Source organism: Struthio camelus, chromosome 10, assembly GCF_040807025.1.
Source record: "Struthio camelus isolate bStrCam1 chromosome 10, bStrCam1.hap1, whole genome shotgun sequence".
Classification (NCBI taxonomy): Eukaryota; Metazoa; Chordata; class Aves; order Struthioniformes; family Struthionidae; genus Struthio; species Struthio camelus.
In genome coordinates this window covers 30,092,379-30,110,117 of record NC_090951.1, presented here as the reverse complement: position 1 = coordinate 30,110,117, position 17,739 = coordinate 30,092,379, and the positions used below count along the sequence as shown (strand labels likewise).

Here is a 17,739-nt window from a genome sequence, read left to right as displayed (position 1 = left end):
CTTTGGAAAGCAGGAGAGAGAAGTGGAGGGGTGCCAAGCAGCTTGCTGCGGATGCCAGCTACTGGGTCCAGGAATTGGCACCCCTTATGGAAAAAGCGGTTTATCTCACCTGAGGATCTGCCCCGTAGTCGCTCCATCCTGCCTACAGTCACTTTGCCTTGGCTGCTCAGAGTTGCCCACCTTCATGCCCAAACCTGCCAGCAGGGGCAAGACAAAACATCCTTCCTGGCTCCAGAGACAGCACCCACCTCTACCCGAGCCAAGTTCCCAGGAGCCAAACGCAAGTCCATTTTGGGAGAGACCACAAAATGAGCAAGAGGAGGAGCCTTGGAGGAGACAGGGGCTGTGCTTAGAGGAGCTCAAGGAGACCACATTATGAGCAGTTAGGTCCAAAATCCCAATCTCACCAAAGTAGGACAGAGTGAGTCTCTTTTTTTATCTCATGGTCAGTGTTGACCAGATGTTCTTCTGGTGCCTTGGTGGCCATGGCAAGCAGAATCCTTGCAGCTCTTCCAGCAGTCAATGAGAGGGGCTACCCATGGCCTGTAGCCACCATGGGGATGGACAGCTGGCTTATTTACGGCTCTGACCCCCCATGTCTTTCAGCCTTCTTGAAGGGTGGCTTGGCCATGCCCATCACCATCTGCATGCAGGGTTTGCACCTGGCACAGTCTGCCCTCTCCATCCATCCCAGGTGCCTGCACAGGAGCTGGGCCGGAGGCTCAGCGCACCCTGACATTTACCCCGGGACACTGGGATCAGCAGAGCAGGGTGGCCACAGTGGGGCTTCTTGCATTGCTTGAATTGTCAGATTCAACTTTATAACCCTTCGTAATAAAATCGACTCTTGCCTCAGCGCGCTCGTAAAGCATGCATTCTGGTTTTATGTGTATTAGCTTCAACTTCAGAATAAAAAATAGTTTCCAGCATAAACAATGGATCTTTCACTTTGAATAAAAACCAATTTTCCCATATTTCTGATGTCCTTCTTCTAGAATCACTTTGGCCTAACTGGGGTGTTTTGATTTTGAAAATGTTGTAAAATTCCCAGCCAATTCTGATATTAAACTTCTCCATAAAAATCCTGCAGCTCTGCTGCTGAAAGAGTCACTCACCGAAACCAGCCTGCGTGTTCCTGGGAAGCAGATTTCTGCTCACAGTCTGAGGACGGACATGCAGGCACTGCAGGAGGGCCAGAAAAGCTGGGCAAGAAAGGCACCATGCCTTTTCCCATCTGTCAGGACCTCAGGTCTGTAAATCAAATGACACTGGAGAACCTCGTGTCTCCAGGTTGAGCACATGTGTGTGCGTGCGTGCGTGTCTTCTCCGATGTCTAAGAGACAAGCCCGCCCTGCACTGGAAGCTTAAGAGTTAGTTAACATATTGAAATAGGTATTTCATTTAATAATCCTTTGCGAGAGCACTACTCCAAAGCGTCAGGGCAAAGTTGGGAGGCTTTAGGCTGCAGCCACATCACTTCCTGCAGGGGAAGTGAAAAAAAAAAATCACTGAGCAGCTGGGTTTCAGGTCCCCCACCATGTTGGGGTTTCTCTGTCTGTTGGGCAGCAACAGGAACAGCTACTCGCTGGGCACCAGGGCTGTGAACCCCAACTGTAGAGACCAATACAAGCATTTTGTTTGGTAGGGCTCAGCACTGCAAAGAAGCCTGAAACGAGAAAGGAATAACTTCCCCCCAGCAGCCCGGCATCAGCCTCCCCACACAGAGGTAGGGACTGCCGGCTTGGAGAGCCCTGCAGGCAGCCTGAGCTCCCACTCGAAGGCATCTATTCACCCGCAGCAGCGCTCGGGCAAAGTCAGCTCATCTCTCTTGAGTGCCCAAGTGCTTGATCTGCTCAGTTTGCCGGCAAGCTCCAGAGCAGTGCCTTGGCCAGCGGCCGGTGGGCTTCAGCGCGTAGAGCTCGGTGCCAGCCTTGAGCCTCCTGTGGACGCGCAGAAACTCTGGAGCCATCCTGGCCTCCAAATCAGGTGTAACCCCCCCACACCCAGTCCAGTTGCAACATAACCCCTGCTTCGTGTCGTATCCCAGTGTGGTGTCTAGGCTTGGAAACCCGGTTCCACTCAAGGAATCAAACACTAATGCCCTGAGAAAATAAGCAAGCTCTTGCCTGATAAGGCTAAAGGAAAGGTAAACAGGATCGTTTCTCCTTGAAGCGGGGAGAGGTAGACGTGATGCTGTGGAGCTGGAGGAAAGGACTGCTCCTTCCCCCCATGCTGGGGCAGCGGAGACACTGCCATCAGCTCTATACCATGTTTGAGGAGCGGCGAAGCCCCCGATACCTCCCCACTCCCCCAAACGTCATCGGAGGGTTGAGAAGCACAGAGGCACAGCAGCACAGGCTTTCCAGAGATGGCCAGGTAGCCCCGCCGTCGCCCACTGCCGACGGGCAGCCCACCCGCGTGCCCCGGGAGCTGCCCGCCCTGGCCCGCGCCCAGCCCGCGCCCTGCCGTCCCCCCGCCGCGTGCACTCCCTGCTGCCACCCAGCACCCCGGGCTGCTGCTCCCACCATGCCCACCTTGCGCCCGCAGCCCGCCACGCCAGCTGCTGCACCCCTCGCCCTGGTCGCAGCACCCTCAGCGGGGGAAAAGCAGGAGGCAGGACAGCGCTGGGCAGGACAGCATGCGGCTGGGACCAGGTTTGGGAGCCAGCAGAGGAGATTCGGGGGGACAAAGTAGTTGGCAGTGACACCCCGGGTGCATGTGGGCATGACCCTGTCCCACGCTCTGCTCACCTGCCAGCTGTGCCACGAGCAGGGCTCCTCACGTCCCTGCCCTGGCTCACACCACCCATGGGCTCTTCTCGCTATCGAGTGCTTGACGTACATGAAAAGAAGAGAGGAAGCTCTTCCTGACCCCATAAGAACCTGTTCACCACGTTTGTAACTAGCCGAGGGTTCTGTCTTGCTACAGGCTAAAGCACCTGCTGTACCTGCGTGACCTCCCTGCGGGGAGCAAGGCCTGGGACTCCCATCCTTGGGGGCTGCTGCCTCCTCCGGTGCTCTTCGCTTTGAAGCCCTTTGGGGAAATAAGGCTGGAGCCCCAGGAGGTTGTGGGGACCTTGCACCCCACATGCTACCCTAGCTAAGAGGAGCACTGGCACCGGCACAGGGCATGCTGGCTCTGCTGAAGGCTGCAGGGCGTCAGGCCTTTGGGTTTGGTGTCCCCGGGACGATACTGAGCTGCACACTGTGATTTGCTAGGAGGCGGCGTATCCAATTTTGTAGCCAGCACAGAGGGGCTGGGTAAGCCCCATCCCTCCAGAGACACATTGTGGCTTCCTCCTGCCGCCTGCTGTCAAATCCCCCTCCGCTCGCTCCGGGGCTCAGCATTTAAAGCACATCACGACGTGCATCCCCAGGTGGCTGCTGGAGAGGTGCTGCCTCTTGGACTGCAGCAGGTACCGCCGGTGGGAGCCACTCTCGTGCCCAAATGACGAAAGGTCCCCCAGGCAGCAAAGGCGCTCTGTTGCTTTGCATGTTCCCGGGAGAGCTGGCGCTGGAGGCAATGACCAGGCAACCATTTCCTAATTGCTACCGGAAACAGGAAAAAGGTGCATTGACGTGGTGGTGTCAATGCACATGCCATTCCCGGGAACCTGCATGACTCATGCCATGAGACCCTACCCTTGTGCTTGTGGCTCGGGTTAGAAAGCAGCAAGGAAAGTGGGTCTCAAGAGGGGTCTGGAAACACAGGGAAGAGCCATCCAGACGTTGGAGCGGCTGCTTGGGGCTTGGGGACACGAGGACAGGGCTCTGCGATGGAGGATGCTTGCAGCAGGGTTCGCTCACCAGCAGCTGCTTGGCACTTCACCAAAAACCTTTTTTAAAGAGCTGAAGTCAGACACCAAAGTGATGAGACATGCACAGCTCATAACCGCAGAGCACGAGAGTGCCTGCGAGGCTGCAGCGTAGCGCAGGCTTTGGCTGCGCGCGGCGTGCTCGAAAGCCGGGCTCAAAGCCCCAGTGGGAAGGGCTTTTGTCCCTGCCGCGAGCAGCGAAGGCTGGGAAGGCAGAGGCACTTTCTTTCCTTTGTGTGTGAAACAAAGAGCAAGAACAAGCGGCTTCCTTCAGTCCCCCAAAACGGGCTGGCTTCTCCATGGAGCAGCATGAAAGGCAGAGGCGCCCTCCAAAGCGGCGAGGGCGGAAAGGGGTGCTCAGCTTGGCCGCCTGCCACCACGTTCAAAAGAGACGCCGGTGGAAAACAGCCACGTTGTCCTGACGGTGCTGCCGCCCCCCGTGGGGCCTCAGTGGCCCCCGAAGGATCGGGGCGGATTGACAGCAACGTCGGCCCCTTCAAGGTGCAATGCCCGTGATGCGCCTTCGGCCGGAAGCAGACGCTCTTCCAGCCCGTCTGCCTTCAGACTTGGGGCTGCGAATCGCCGCCGGCTCAGGGCCGGCTGTCCGTGTCGCCCGAGCGAGCGGGATGGAGCGAGCCGGAGGCTGAGGCTGGTGCAGGGTTGTTACTCGCCATGGTCTTCACTGCCGCCACTGCCGCAAAGGTTTGGGGCTGCGACTGCTCCCTGCATTGCTGGATAAACCAGTCCCAAGGTGCTCCCGCTGGGGTCCCTGCCAAAATTACCGAGGGTCTTGCGTGCTTTTGCAGACCCGGGTCTTGTCTCCAATAGCCCATGCGCCGGCGTGGAGCTGTCACGCTGGCAGCCCCAGGAGGATGCAGTGCAGCTCAGGTAGGAGAGCCGAAACGCTGAGTGGGGACCGCACGTCTTCGAGACGCAGCCGCAGGAGCTGGCGGCAGCATCCCTCGCTGCCACGAGCTCCACAGCTCCAAGCCAGAAACACATGGACTTCACACTCCCAGCCCCGAAAATCCTGCCTAGATGCATCCCTGGACACATCCAGGAGCAATGGGAGCTTTCCTTCCTCTCCTGCCCTTCCCTTTCCAGGAATAATGAATTCCTGCCTTCCCCTGGTGGGAGACAAAAGATAATTAGTGTTTCTAGACAGCTGAGGAATTAGCGAGAGTCACCGAGAAAAGCCACTCGGCAACTTAATTGTTCCAGCTGGGGGTGGAAAGCCGGCGGGGCCGGGGGCCGGCTGCCAAACTAGCGGCTCAGGCACCGCTCGCGCCTCACCCGGCTTGTGCGTGGGGCGTGCGGGACGGCGGCGTCCCTCAGCAGGCTCCCCTCCCACAGACAGCCCAGGAGCGGGGTCTTGCCGGCTTTGCACGTTCCCCAGCATCATCTCTGAGCATGGTGGCCACCCAGGTAGGGACGTTCCCTGCCCTGCCTGGCTCTTGCGCTTCGGTTACGCAAGGAGCAAAGACTTTTTCTGCTCAAGGAGGACTCCTGCCTGCTGCATGCTGCCGGCTCCAGCAAGGGCACCTGCTGCCGAGAGCCCTGCTAGGTGGCTTTGCCTCTGTCCAGGCTGGGCTCTGCATGTATTTGCATTGCTAAGTTGCACCGATGGGGCGGAATCAGAAACCCCCTGCCTTTGGGGGGGGAACGTGTCACACCGCTGCTACGAGCTCGCCATGCTCCTCAAGCCTGGGGGAAACCCCTGGCAGCCAGGGGACTCCTCGCGTTGCAGCCCCGGGGGAGACCGCTGTCAAAGCCCAGTGCACATGTTTCCCTCAAGTGTAAGAAGAGAAATCACCGACCGCCCCCGGGGCACATTGCAGCAGCCAGCTGGGCTCCCCCAGGGAGCAGAGGGGCAGGAGGAAGGAGACCTACGTCTTCCTCAGAAAAGCGGCCTCTGAGCAGCACTGGGGAAGGGGCCTTTGGCGCTGCTGCAAGGCTCCTGCCTTGCCTGTTACAGCCACTGTGGCCTCCAAGATCGTGCAGAGATGTGTGGGCATCTGACCCTGCTGTGCCTAAGAGCTGGGAACATCTTTGAAAACCTCATGCCATCTAGTGGGACCTTCATTAACGACAACCTCATCAAGCCCGAGGAAATCTCTGCCGGGGTCTGCACGCCTTTGGCCGGCGATGGAGCGCAGGGTTTGCCGGTGCGGCCTCTGCGGCTGCCCCGCCGGGGCGGTCACAGGGCGACGGTTCCCAGCAGGCGGCAGAGGGACTTTCAGACATCCCAGCCGAGCTCGGAGCAGGAGGCTATGCAAAAGCAGCAGCGTGGCCCTCGCTCTAGGGTGCGCAGCTCTGTGTCACCAGCGAGACCGGCACCGCTCCTGCAGCTGCTGGAAAACGAGCTCTGGGCACAAAACTGCATTTTTAATTAAACAGTGCATTTAATGAGAAGTGGCGGGTTTCAGCAGGAAAAGTCAATTTTGATTAAAAATAAAGGGAGCGCCTGGAAGCCAATATGGTTTCCCTGGGGACTAACGTGTTGGTTTGAAGCGGGGCAGCCCCTACCCCTCTGGGCAGCCGGGCCTGTGTCTCCTTCCCATGCGGTCCAGGCAGGACAGTGAGCGCCCCACCTGCGGCAGTGCTGTGGGGCCCCAAACCGCAGCTCCCCCGAGCACCAGCCAGCTCCCACCGGGCAGAAGTTTTGCAGCCAGAATACTTCCTTTAAAGAAACCCTGCTCGTCCACAACTCTGGCTGTCAAGCCCAGCGAGTCCTTCCACGCCGTGCGCAGCATCGGCACGGAGCGACGGCTAGGGGATGCATCTGCTCGGAGCGGACACGCGTGGGCTGCGTGGTCACAGGGGAGATTTGTGTGTGCCCTAACAATACTTGGAAAAACATCCAGCTAAGCATTTTGCTACCGGTTGCCCAAATGCTCCATGCCAGGCACCTGCAGGAGGTCCAGATGGGTCCACTTATCTGGTGGTGGTGGAGGTGGTGCTGGCAAAGCCGCAGTCCATCCGGCAGTGCACGGTGAGGTACCACAGAGAGATGAAGAGACCTGTGGGTGGAAACACAGGATGGCCCATCAGTCCCTGCCATCCACCAGGATAACCAACAGGCAGCTTATCGATCACCCACAGTCCTCCAGGCTCTTGTGGAGCACAGGGTCCCGGCCCATCACTCATCCCTCCCAACGCAGGGAGAGCATGGAGCTTGTGAGGACCCCGCTGCTCCCAAGGCATGGGTTTTTCCCCAAAAGTGCTCCCACTGACCTTGCAGGGAGTTGAAGAGGGTGAAGAGGTAGACTTGGGGGACGAAGACGACATCGAAGCTGAAGAAGGCCACACCCCAGGTGGTGCCCAGCAGGCAGGTGAGCCCCAGCACCGTTGCCCAATCCTTCCTCGCCGTCTCCTTCTGGCGCTGGCTGCTCCTCAGCATCCTCACAACGGTGAGCAGCACCAGGGTGTTGAAGAGCAGGATGAGGCCGGCATAGCACAGGGTGCTGTAGTGAGCTGCCCGGCTGGTGAGCCAGCACCTGCATGAGGGAGTCCATGCCGTTGGGGAGAGCTAAGAAGCGCCTGGGGGCAGCAGATCCAGCCAGGAGTGGCCAGGAGGGATATTTGCTTGGGGAGAAGGGCTAATGTCCCCTGAGAAGGGGTTTTGGGGGGCTGAGTGTGCACAGAAAAGCACAGGGAGGGGGACAGGCCTGCGTTGGCAGGGGGGACAGTGCCGCGTGGTCACAGCTCAGCAGCAGAGGAAGGGAGGAATGGAGCCGTCCTCCACGTGCTTCCCAGCATGGCTGCGCACGCTGGACATCCAACAGCACCCACACATGGGTGCCTCTGGCAGGGGATGATGTCCCCAAAGCTGCTTTGGGGTACACTGAGCCGTGGCAGGGAAGGGGAACAGCAGGAGATGCCTCCCCATGTGCGTGGAGAGCCCCCTGTTTCAGGGAAATGGCCACGCTCAGATAAACAGTCACCCTGCAGGGAGGAGGAGAAGGTTCCTCCTCCAGCCAAATCGCTTCTGCTGGGCCTCATCCCCATGTCAGCAGAGTCACGGTGGCACCCAGGGACGCTGCATGCCTCCAGCACTCACATCGTAGCATTTTTGTAGCCATCAGTGGTTTTGATGTCAAGGCATCCATAGGCATCTCTTTTGAAGAGCAAAATGCTAATTACTGCTAACGCTGGCAGACCTGTGGGTCAGGAGACAGAAAAGGGTCAAGGGAGAAGAAAAGGCAAGAAATCCCTGCCGTGCTCATCAAAGAAGGGGCAGAAGAGCTCAGAGGGCCTGCAGACGGCAATTTCCGCAGCACGAGGCAGGGGTCCCAGCACATGGGCATTGCAGAGTGCCGAGCACCATGGCAGGGATCTCCAGCAGGAGTGAGCCCCTTGGCCCATGCAACAGCCCCCATGCTCGTCCCCTCCACTGACCCTGACCACCTTCCTGGTGGACCTACGACCATCCCCCATTGCCCACTTCCACCCATCGGTGCTAATGAGGACCACTGTGGCAGCGGCAGGGACCGAAGAGGCTACACTCACCCCAGCCAAAGAGGCAGAGCTTGAGGAGGTAGTGCCGGACATAGATGTTGTAGACCTTGATGAGGAGGAGGTAGAGGTGGAAGGCCTCAGCTGCCATCCAGGCCAAGGTGCAGAGGAGGCAGCCGTGCAGGAAGGCAGCTGCAGCCCGGCACAGTCCCTCCGAGGCCAAGGCCAGCGGCTCACTGAGCAGGAACCCACTGTTCAGGAGGAAGAGTGCACCCAGCAAGTTCATGTGGATTTTGGTTGTGTCATCACTCTTCTTCCTCCTAAAAGATGGGGAAAAAGAAAAATGGTGATGCTGGAGTGCTGGGAAGCCTCCACCTGGCCCCCTCCAGTTGGGAAAGGAGAGCTGGTGCTGACGCCGCAGTGCCTGGGGCCAAGGTGGCCACAGCCACGGTTACCTGAAGATGCAGCACAGGAGGACAGTGAAAAGCGAGGCAGCAGCTGAGATGGAGCAGCCCACGATACTGATGTAGGTGAGAGACACTAGCTCGGCCTGGCTGATGTTGCCTGGTGTGATCTGCCCGGAGGAGGAGAGGAGGGCCAGGCTTAGGAGCCAGCAGCGCATGGCCCCGGCGTGAATGTGCTGACCCCATAGCAGTCACGGCATTGCACCCTATCGCCGATGGCCCAGAGAAGCTCCGCTCCCCCAACAGGGCACCTTTCATCAAAAAATGAAGTGCTTTAGGGCAAAAGAGCCCAAAGAGGGATTGGACCACAGTGAAGGACCAGCCTTTACAAGGGATTAGTTAGGTGAAAATGCCCAGACAACTCATGGGCGTCCATCCTACCAGCAGCACGGCGAAGTAGGTGAGGTGGTTGCAGCGGTACAGGACGGTGCCCTGGCTGTGCCTGGTCTCGCAGCCCTCCGAGCTCCAGCTTCCCAAGTCCCCACTGCCTGCCGGGGAGAGAAATGCCATCAGAGAGGCAGCCAGGGGGTCTCAAGGACACCCCACGGAGCTGACGAAGGTGAAGGGATGGGTGCCCAGGCGAGGGCTCAGCACCCCTGCACCAGCCCAGCTCCACGTTCACCCTCCTCTCTCAGTGGGAGCTGCCCCAGGGCTGTTCAGAAGTGCCTCTGAGGACAGCAGCACTGAGGTCGCCTTCCTCTGCTGCCCCAGCCACCGACGCGCTTACCGGCTCCCTGCAGCCAGGAGACGCAGGTTGCGTTGGAGGTGTCCTGGTGGGAAGCACAAGGAGGAGGTCACTGACGGGGAAGCAGGAGGTTAGAGATAGGGCAGGGTCTGTGCTCCTCAAGGAACCCCCCCAGCTGCAAAGTAATGTCCTGCTCCTAACGCAAAGCGGTGAAAATCTTATTTTGTCTGAACTCAAAGGAAAATCCTGGTGCTTGGGGTCACCCTCGCACCCCTCACGGGTGTGATGCTGTGACCAGCATCATGCACACCTGGAATGGAGCTATGCCGCTTCGCTCCACAGAACGAGCAATATTTGATGTTCAGACCCCGTGGTCAGGTCTGTCCCTTTCCTTCCAGCTCCAGTCCCTCCTGAAGCATCCCACGTGTCAGCGGCCTCCAGGCAGCAGGGCCGGTCGGTCGGTCACTCACCAGCACTTTGTCGTGCTGGAACTGGATCTCCACAGGCTGGGGGAGGTTGGTGACATAGACTTTTGGGAGGAAGGCTCCCAAGATGTTGTCGTTCAGCACAGAGCTGTTGCGTGCATCCTGCAAAGAGTTGGGGTGCCTGTCAGTTTGCGGGGCGGGGGGAGCGAGGTTCTTGCTGGGCTGCTGGATGCGGCTGCTCTCAGGACACTGGAGAGCAGCCACAAAGGACATCTCCTGGGGCTGCCCTCACTCCTCCCCGTCGCCCAGGCGCGAAGCTGCAGCGCGCGGCTCACCTGGAAGATGCAAGGGCTGTGGATGTAAATGCAGACGAGTTTCTGCTCGACCTCTCTTGCCTGGATGTCCTGCATGAGCTCTGCTGGGAAGTACATGGCGTGCTGGACCCGGATCTCTGTTTGCTTTCTGTTCTGTGCCTGGCGAGGAGGAGGAAGCTTGGCTGAGACATGAGGAGAGCCGCAGGGACAGCGGTTCCCATCCCCGTCCCCTGGCCGAGCTGGGCCAGCACAGCACCTGGACCCAGCACCTTTGGCACAGGACCTGCCGGTGGCAAGGACTGCGCTGCCGAGACACTTCGGGCGATTTCCAAGCTCTGATCCTAACCAGCCACTAGAGGAGGACAAAGGCCTGCACTGTCCCCGGGACGCCCAGCCCTGCCATACCCTGGCCCAGCTGGAGGAAGCAGAGGCAGAAGCACCCGCCATGGCTGTGGGGGCCCCCAGGGCCCGGGTGACCCCAGCGAGAGGCATATGTGGGCAGCTGGACCCCCCTGGCACGTGCCAGTGCTGCTGTGCCCCTGCGGTTATCAGCGTGAGCCACCGCTGCGTCCCTTGGCCTGGTGGCAGCTCAAGGCCCGGCTCGCGTGTCCCCTGCCAAGGTACCAGGGATGCGCTTGGGCTCTCAGACTTTGTAGTTTCTCCTGTCCCGACATCAGAGACTGCCCGATCCTTAGGACAAGCATGTATCACGGGACCGAGTGACAGGGACACGTCACCCAAGCCACTCGTGCACCTGCCTCATCCAACCTTGCAATGGGGACAGGATAGTGGGGCAAGGACAGAGGCGAGGGCATCACGCCAGGATGCTTTTCTGGGGGGATTTCATGCTTCAGCACATGCCCCGGGATGGTCCAGGGGCACAGGGCGGTGAGGGGCTGCCTCGTGGGTGCAGGAGCCATTGGCGCGCAGCAGCCGGGCACCCAGGTGGCTCTCGAAGGTGTCCTCCCGCTTGGTGTCGCAGCGGGAGGGTTTCTGGCTGTGTCCGGCAGCCGGGGAAGCCGCCGAGCTGCAGCCGGGCCCACAGACACGAGCCCTACGAGCATTGGGCACGCGGCGTTCGGAGCCTTTTCCCGGAGGGGAAAGACCACGGAGCCCGCGGGTACCGACCGTCTCACTGGAGAGATTTAACCCCCTGAAGTCCTGGGCCCTAAACTTGAACACGTGGGCCTGGATGGTGGTGAACGTGAAGGTGAGGTGCTCCTGCTTGAACTCGGCTTCGGCCAGCCTTTGCTCGAGCTCGTTTAAGCTGCGGAGGAAAAACGCAGTGTGAGTGCCGGGGTGAAGCCAGAGCGGCCAGAGGGGACGAGCAGGAGCAGGGAGCCTGGGGCTCCCCCAGGGGCTTTGGTATTGGGGAGAGAAAGGTAAAAAAACGCTCAGAATATGGGGAAAAAGCTCCAAATCAGCCTTCCCAGACCAGGTCCCTCTGGGGTCGGGCAAGCCGTGGGTCTGGGATTGGGTTCGTGTAAGCTGGTGCCTTCAAGCAGTTCTAGGGGAGCGTGGTGGCTCTGTCCGCTGCCGCGGGCTCCTGGGTGAGACCGCTTCTCCCGTAAGCCTCTAGCTTTATCCCACTCTCTGGTTTTGTGATACGTTTCAGGCTTTCACTCCAAACAAATCCCTTAAACTGAAAAATAAAGGAGCTTGACCAAGGAGAGAGCATCATTGTTTGCAAAGCCGGACGGCTCGGTGCCACGGTGGCCGGGGCGCCGGGCAGCCGGAGGCTCGGGCACCGCCACTGCCGCCCGGCACAGGAGGCAGCCGAGCAGCCGCTCACCTTCCCATGGTGTCACCGGCGGCACCGCAGCCTCCCTGCAGCCGGGAATCCAGCGTGGCCATGTGCTCCTCCATCATTTTCATGTCTGCACAGACAAGATATTAGCAGCCCTTCTGGGGGTGCCAGCACCGGGGTCTCAGATACTCAGGGCCCCGCAGGACAGCGGGTCCCCCCAAAACCCCTGCCCAGGTGCACGAATGCACTAACACGCCTGCTCGATTTGGGCCGAGCGGCAGGCGGGAGAGAAAGCCGGAGGTTGGGCGTGAGTTTGGTCCATACCTTGGAGCTTCTGGGCAGAGACGGCGAGAGCGAGGACGAGGGCGGTGAGCAGGGAGGGGTTCATCTCTGGGGTGCTCTGTGCCGCTCCTGCAAAAGACCCCCGGGTGCCTACCCGGGCTGGGCTCAGCCTTTTTCGAGTGGGCAGCATCAGGCGAGTAAAGCCAAGATATCCCCAACCACGTCTGCTGGGGGGACCTGCCGCCAGGCATCCCAGCCCAGGAAGCGTGGACACACGCAGCCCTCGGTGTGGTGAGGAGCCAGGGCACAGGCTGGGTGCTGAGCTCGGAGCTTGCAGGGGGAGCTGGGGGGAGGCAGGATGAGGCCCTCCCCACTGGGCCGGTGCTCAGGACTGGACCCCATCGGGTGGATACTGGTGCACCGGGGATGGACGGCTTCCCACGCGGCAGCCGCGGCTCTGCCTAGGACATCGGCTGGGCAAGTCCCGGCCTGGGAAGGCCGAGCGCCCGCCCCGGCGGGAACGCCCAATGGACAAATTTACCAGCCCGAGTCCGAGAGCAGGGCAGGGAAGGCGGTATTTAATGTGGCAGAGGGTTTTGTGCCTTAGACAACCTGCTTCTGGGTAGCTCACGGCCAGTGCCTGGCTTGGGTCACAGATCTTGGACAGACGACTGTCTCCAGGGCCCAACTCCCCCTCTGCCGAATAGCGCTAATGATGCCCTTCGTATCTGTGTCAGCTGTTACAGCCGAAAAAGCTTCGGGCAGGGGTCTGTATGCACACAGCGCGGGGATTTCCAGGAGGGCAGGAGAGGCGTCCCCCTTCGCCCCTCCGCACGCCCGTCCCAGCGCCCCGAGCCTGGAAGCTGGATTTCGCTGCTGCCGTTGCCTCGCCAGCCTGCAACGCCGAGATGCAAAACCTCGGGAGGCAGGTCGAAAGCCGCAAAGGCTGCAAGCGCGCTCTCTGGCCCACGCTGGGGCTTGCTGGCAGGGGCCCAGCCCTGCTCACTTCCTCCCGCCGAGCATGGGAAGTGGAAGCCTCCGCAGCACAAGAGTGGAGGGCCTCTAGCAAGATTTGCATCGGTTGCAGCACAGCGCACAGTCCTGCTCCCAGCTCCACCCACTGCCGCCAAAACCAACCGCTCGCCTACTGCTCGGGTCGGAGGCTTTGAGCTCCCCCTGCCACGGTGAGCTTCAGGGTGTTATTTCCGCAACGCGCTATCGACACATAAGTAAGTTCGGAAATGCTTTTACAGCTATTGCGGGGTAGACGTGCCGAGGAGAGATGCCTTCACGCTGCTGACACTAGCGATGGCCAGGGCAACTGCAGTTCCCAGAGGCGTTGCAAGCCGGGACGCGGCGCAGGGCTGTGCGCGCGCAGCTCGCGGATGCTGCCGGTTTGCGCCGTCTCCAAACAGCCCGGCTGCAGACATGTCTCCCGAAACAGTGCCCCGGGGCATCGGTGCACCGCATAGCACGTGTAGACCCCCAGCTAGGGATGCTCCACGCAGTTTCTCCCAGCACTTCATTAAAAGGCTTTTTAACTCTTTTACTTCTTGTCCTAACCGCTGCCAACATAGCACCCGGGCCACCCTGGGGTGTCACGCCATGGCACTGGTTTGCGTGGTTGAAGGCGGGCGCTGCGGCCTCACCTGAGCACCCTTGAAAGCCGAGCAGGGGTCTTGTCTGCCGCAGGGCTCAGCAGGCAGAGCCACGGCGCTGCCCAACGCCGGGAGCGTTTCACCGCGAACAGACAACGCTCGGAGAGGAAATGCAAGGAGGGGCAATCCCGGAGCGGCAGATTAGGGCACAGCCCGCCGTAACCTCCCTGGAAGAGGCTGCCCAGCTGCGACAAGCCCTTGGCGTGGCGCTCCGGCCCAGCAGCGCAACGGGCTGGGGCAGAGCCCGGGGCAGAGCGACGGAGCTGCCAGCCGTCCAGCCGTCCTCGGGCAGAGCCCTGCGGCGCGCGCGGCACGGCGAGGCCGGCCCCGACGCCGGCCGGCACAAGAAACGGTGCAGGTTTTCCTGCCGCCGCTCAGCCCTTCACTTTCCTCCTCAGAAACTGCAGCGTTTGCACCCCAGGGTTTTGTTGTCAATGCTGCGGTCTGGACGACCTGGGAACGCTCTGGCAGGGTCAGACCTGCCACTTATGGTAGCGCTGAAGTCGAATCAAGCCAAAGTGGAGCAGCCCCGAGCGAGAGCAGCTCCGTGGGAGCCGGCGTGGAGGACCAGCCCCAACACCCGCGGGGGCTCCCACGGCCCGTCTGGCACGCTCCCCGATTTGGGCAGAAAGAGGAAATCTATCTGGTGCTAAAGCAAAAAAAAAACGGCTGGGAAGGAGATCCTGCCAGCCAGGAGCAGCAGGGTGGCTGGGACCTTTCTGCACGGAGACCCGCGACCGCAGGGCACGGAAAGGAGCAGCTCCCCGGCGTGTTTCCAGCACCCCCTACCCCTCTCTGGCTTCCCCAAGGGGGGAAAAAATAAAAGAAAAATATTTGCATATTTTCTTGTACCGCCCACGCTACGCAGGGTGGTTCAAGAAGGTCTCCAGCCTTCCCTCCAGCGAGAGCCGCGGAGTTCGGAGGAAGCCCTTACCTGCTCAGCAGTGTCTGGTGGACGCGGGGCGGTTTTCCCGGTGCTCGGGTCTCTCGGGAGCCGCGGGCTCGGCGCGGGGTCCGCAGCAGGGCTCTGCCAGCCTGTGCAGCACCCGCGCTGCCTGTACCAGGAGGCCACTGCAGCAGACAAGGAAGTGCTCGCATGCAGATGAGCAGATTAAATCTACCACACTTTTATGTTTCCATTTGCTTATCCTTTGTAAAAGCCCCGCTAGAGCCCAGGGTAGCAGCTAGAGCAACGCGGGGAGCCTCAGCGCCAGCGCCAAGCTTGGGTGACTCCTACACGGGTTTGAGGGCACCGGCTTGCTTGGGAAGAGGGATGCTGTTCGGCACGGCCCAAAGGCAATTTGCTTTCCAGATAGATCTGATATCATTAAGTTGCTGCACCAAATGAACTTTCTGCCATGGGCTAATTAGCCACTTCAAAGTCACTCCTGGCTCTGCTGCAGCCACTTGCTGCGCCCCAGAGCCTGGAAAGCCCACATCCGTAGGTCCCGCTAGCGCGGGTTTGTACCCCGGGGCCGGCGTAGGGAACAGGGCGTCTCCGAGACTGAGGTTCCCCGGTCTCAGTCCCCGCGCCCGGTGCGCGCTCAGAGAGCTCTGGCGACCGAAGGCCAGCACAGACCGGGTGCAAGAGGACTTCGATGTTAGAGCTAATGGTCAGCTATTGCCAAAACGGACCCTTTCCACACCCCATCCTCCCGACTGGATCTAGGTCCAGTGCTGTGGGATCCGGCGGGCTGAAATGCCAGCGCCAGCAGGGCCGGCAGCGCAGAGCCGTGCCGAGAGCAGGGCCGGCTCTTCTCCCCCCTTCTCCCCCCTCTGCCGTTGCTTAAAAAGGGAGTGAGAACGGGCCAGAAGCTCAGACAGAGCTGAGCAGACAGGAAGAGGACCAGAGCACCCGTTTCCCTCCCGCCGGCACCCAAACGTCCCCAGGGGCCGGAGAAAGCCGGCCTCCGGCAGGCTGCCGCTCACGGTCGACGCTGGTCCGACGTCGGTCCTTTGGATTTGCTAAATAAAATCCTTCGGATTTGCTAAATTGGGGTTTCTCCTGGGCTGGCGCGGGTTTTAACCCTTGATTTGCCTGCGGGGTGAAGCCACTCTGTGGTTTGGCTTTGCCACCCAAAGCAGTGAAAGGCAGGAGGACGCGCAGCCAGGAACTGCTGTTATTGGGAAACTGTGGGATTGCCAGACTGGGCCCGTCCGACGGCGCGCTCCAAGCGGCGACGCAGCTCTTTAGGTGCCATTGCCATGGCCAAAACTTGCTGATTTTTGCAAGGGGGAAAAATACAGATACTGTGATGCCAACACGTGCCCTTGAATCTTCTGGCTTTACTGAGATGCTCGTGTCAAAACAAACAGTAAAGAAACACTTGGAGCTTTGAATTTTGATGTCTTGCAACCAAATTCTTTGAATTTCTTGGTCCAAAGCAACTTCTCCTCTGTAAACCACTCTTTCCCTTATATTTTCTTTAAGTACATGACTTTAACTTCTCCTCCCAGCTGAAACAGGGAAGTTCATTTCAGATCTCAGTGAAAGTTTATTTTGCCCTGGCATCGCTTCTCCCTCTCTCGCGCACTGCTTGGCTCGCCGAGAAGAAAAGTCGCCGAGGTTCAGGACCTGTTTTTAATGCCGGGAGCCAGCACGGCCCGCGGCGCCCGGAGCCCACCGGGCCCCCGCACGCAGGCAAAGCCCCAACACACCAGCAAGTAGCACGAGGCCAGATCCTCCGCCAGCTGCAAAACCTTTCATTAGGATCTAAGCACGTTTCCATTGGCAAATTTGAGCCTCTTCAGGCTTTACAGAGAGCCCGGCCGGAGCTGGGCGCTGCACCCCGCCGCGGGGGGAGCGGAGGGACATCGGTCGGGCAGCGGCGGAGCCGAGGGTTTCCGCGGTCACTCCTGCCCCGTCCTGGCTTGGGAAAAGCTCCCCTGCAAACGTGGGCTGCAGGACCAGCCGCCGCGGCGGGAGAGAATGACTTTCTTTTCCAAGGCAAACCACAAGAAAACGAACGTGGGAGAGCAATCCATTTTCTCTGGCTTTCCAACTGTGTTTCCAGTGGAAAAATACTGGGCTGGGGGGAAGGGGCGAAAGCACGCACACACATTCTGCATTTTGCTTTAACTTAATTTTCTCCACTCGCCTAATCCTGGGGGAGAAAAGGGTGTTAGCAACGCTCCTGTTCTCATGGGAAACGAATGCTTCTGGCCCCTTGCATTTCAGTATTTTTGGCTGGAAAACATCCAGCAAAAGGAAAACTATCCAGGGAAGACGGTGTTATGGCTGAAAGAGGAGGCAGGAGGGAAATACTGTGACCCAGAGCCTCTGTTATGAAATACTCCCAGGCTCGCAAGGACACGATCCCAAGTAACCTCATAACGTTGCACTGTCCATCACACCCTCTCGGACTCTTTGATGTCTAATAAAGGGTTGAGCCGATACTTCTGCCGTTCCTTTGGGAGGGAAGCAGCTCCGGCAAAGTTTCTTTCCTCCATCCAGCTGCCTCTGCTTCCGCTCACCGGGACGTGGTGTCGTTGAGACCTTTGCCCGCAGAGACGGGTGAGCAGGTTGGGAGGTGGCGGGTGAGCAGGGCAGCCAGGCAGGCTTCGGGCCGACGAAAACGCGCTCGCGCAAGCGCAGAGGCATCATTTCTTTGAGAAGCTGGGAGGAAACTGGGTGCAAACGTGCATGGCTGCCTCAGAGCGGGGGTGGGGGGGTCTGTGGGGGTGCTGTTGTACAGGCCCTGCGGGAGGGACAGACAGGCAGACCCCTCTTCCCTGCCTCGGCATCGGAGGCGAGCAGCATCCCAGGGCTTTCCACCTTCTCCGTGCCCTTTTTCCCTAGGCTTTCCTACAGCCTTCCTGCCTGCAGCATTGTTCTCCCAAGCCCATTGTTCCCTTTCCCCTGCCTCCTGCCCCTCCGAGTCCAGCTTTCTCTTCC

The 17,739-nt window shown here is 59.8% G+C and overlaps 1 protein-coding gene across 5 annotated transcripts; it reads right to left on the bottom strand.

Moving 5' to 3' along the window:
- Positions 1 to 869: 869 nt before the first annotated feature.
- ADGRG5 (adhesion G protein-coupled receptor G5) lies at positions 870 to 16,297 on the bottom strand. Of its 5 annotated transcripts, none has more exons than XM_068956061.1 (13): positions 14,779 to 16,297; positions 12,229 to 12,315; positions 11,950 to 12,034; positions 11,286 to 11,424; positions 10,179 to 10,316; positions 9,889 to 10,005; positions 9,461 to 9,503; positions 9,115 to 9,221; positions 8,725 to 8,843; positions 8,324 to 8,589; positions 7,875 to 7,974; positions 7,049 to 7,311; positions 1,116 to 6,834 (listed from the first exon to the last, which is right to left on the bottom strand). In XM_068956061.1, exons 2-13 carry the CDS (start codon positions 12,290 to 12,292, stop codon positions 6,749 to 6,751), a joined length of 1,527 nt encoding a protein of 508 aa, XP_068812162.1. In that variant the 5' UTR covers positions 12,293 to 12,315; positions 14,779 to 16,297; the 3' UTR covers positions 1,116 to 6,748. The 5 variants fall into 5 exon arrangements, 3 of the variants coding, with proteins under 3 accessions (XP_068812160.1, XP_068812162.1, XP_068812161.1); XM_068956060.1 differs by having other exon boundaries at positions 12,229 to 12,336; positions 14,779 to 16,295; XR_011143307.1 differs by lacking the exons at positions 11,950 to 12,034; positions 12,229 to 12,315; positions 14,779 to 16,297 and having other exon boundaries at positions 1,116 to 2,831; positions 2,948 to 6,834; positions 10,179 to 11,428.
- Between the last annotated feature and the right edge of the window lie 1,442 nt (positions 16,298 to 17,739).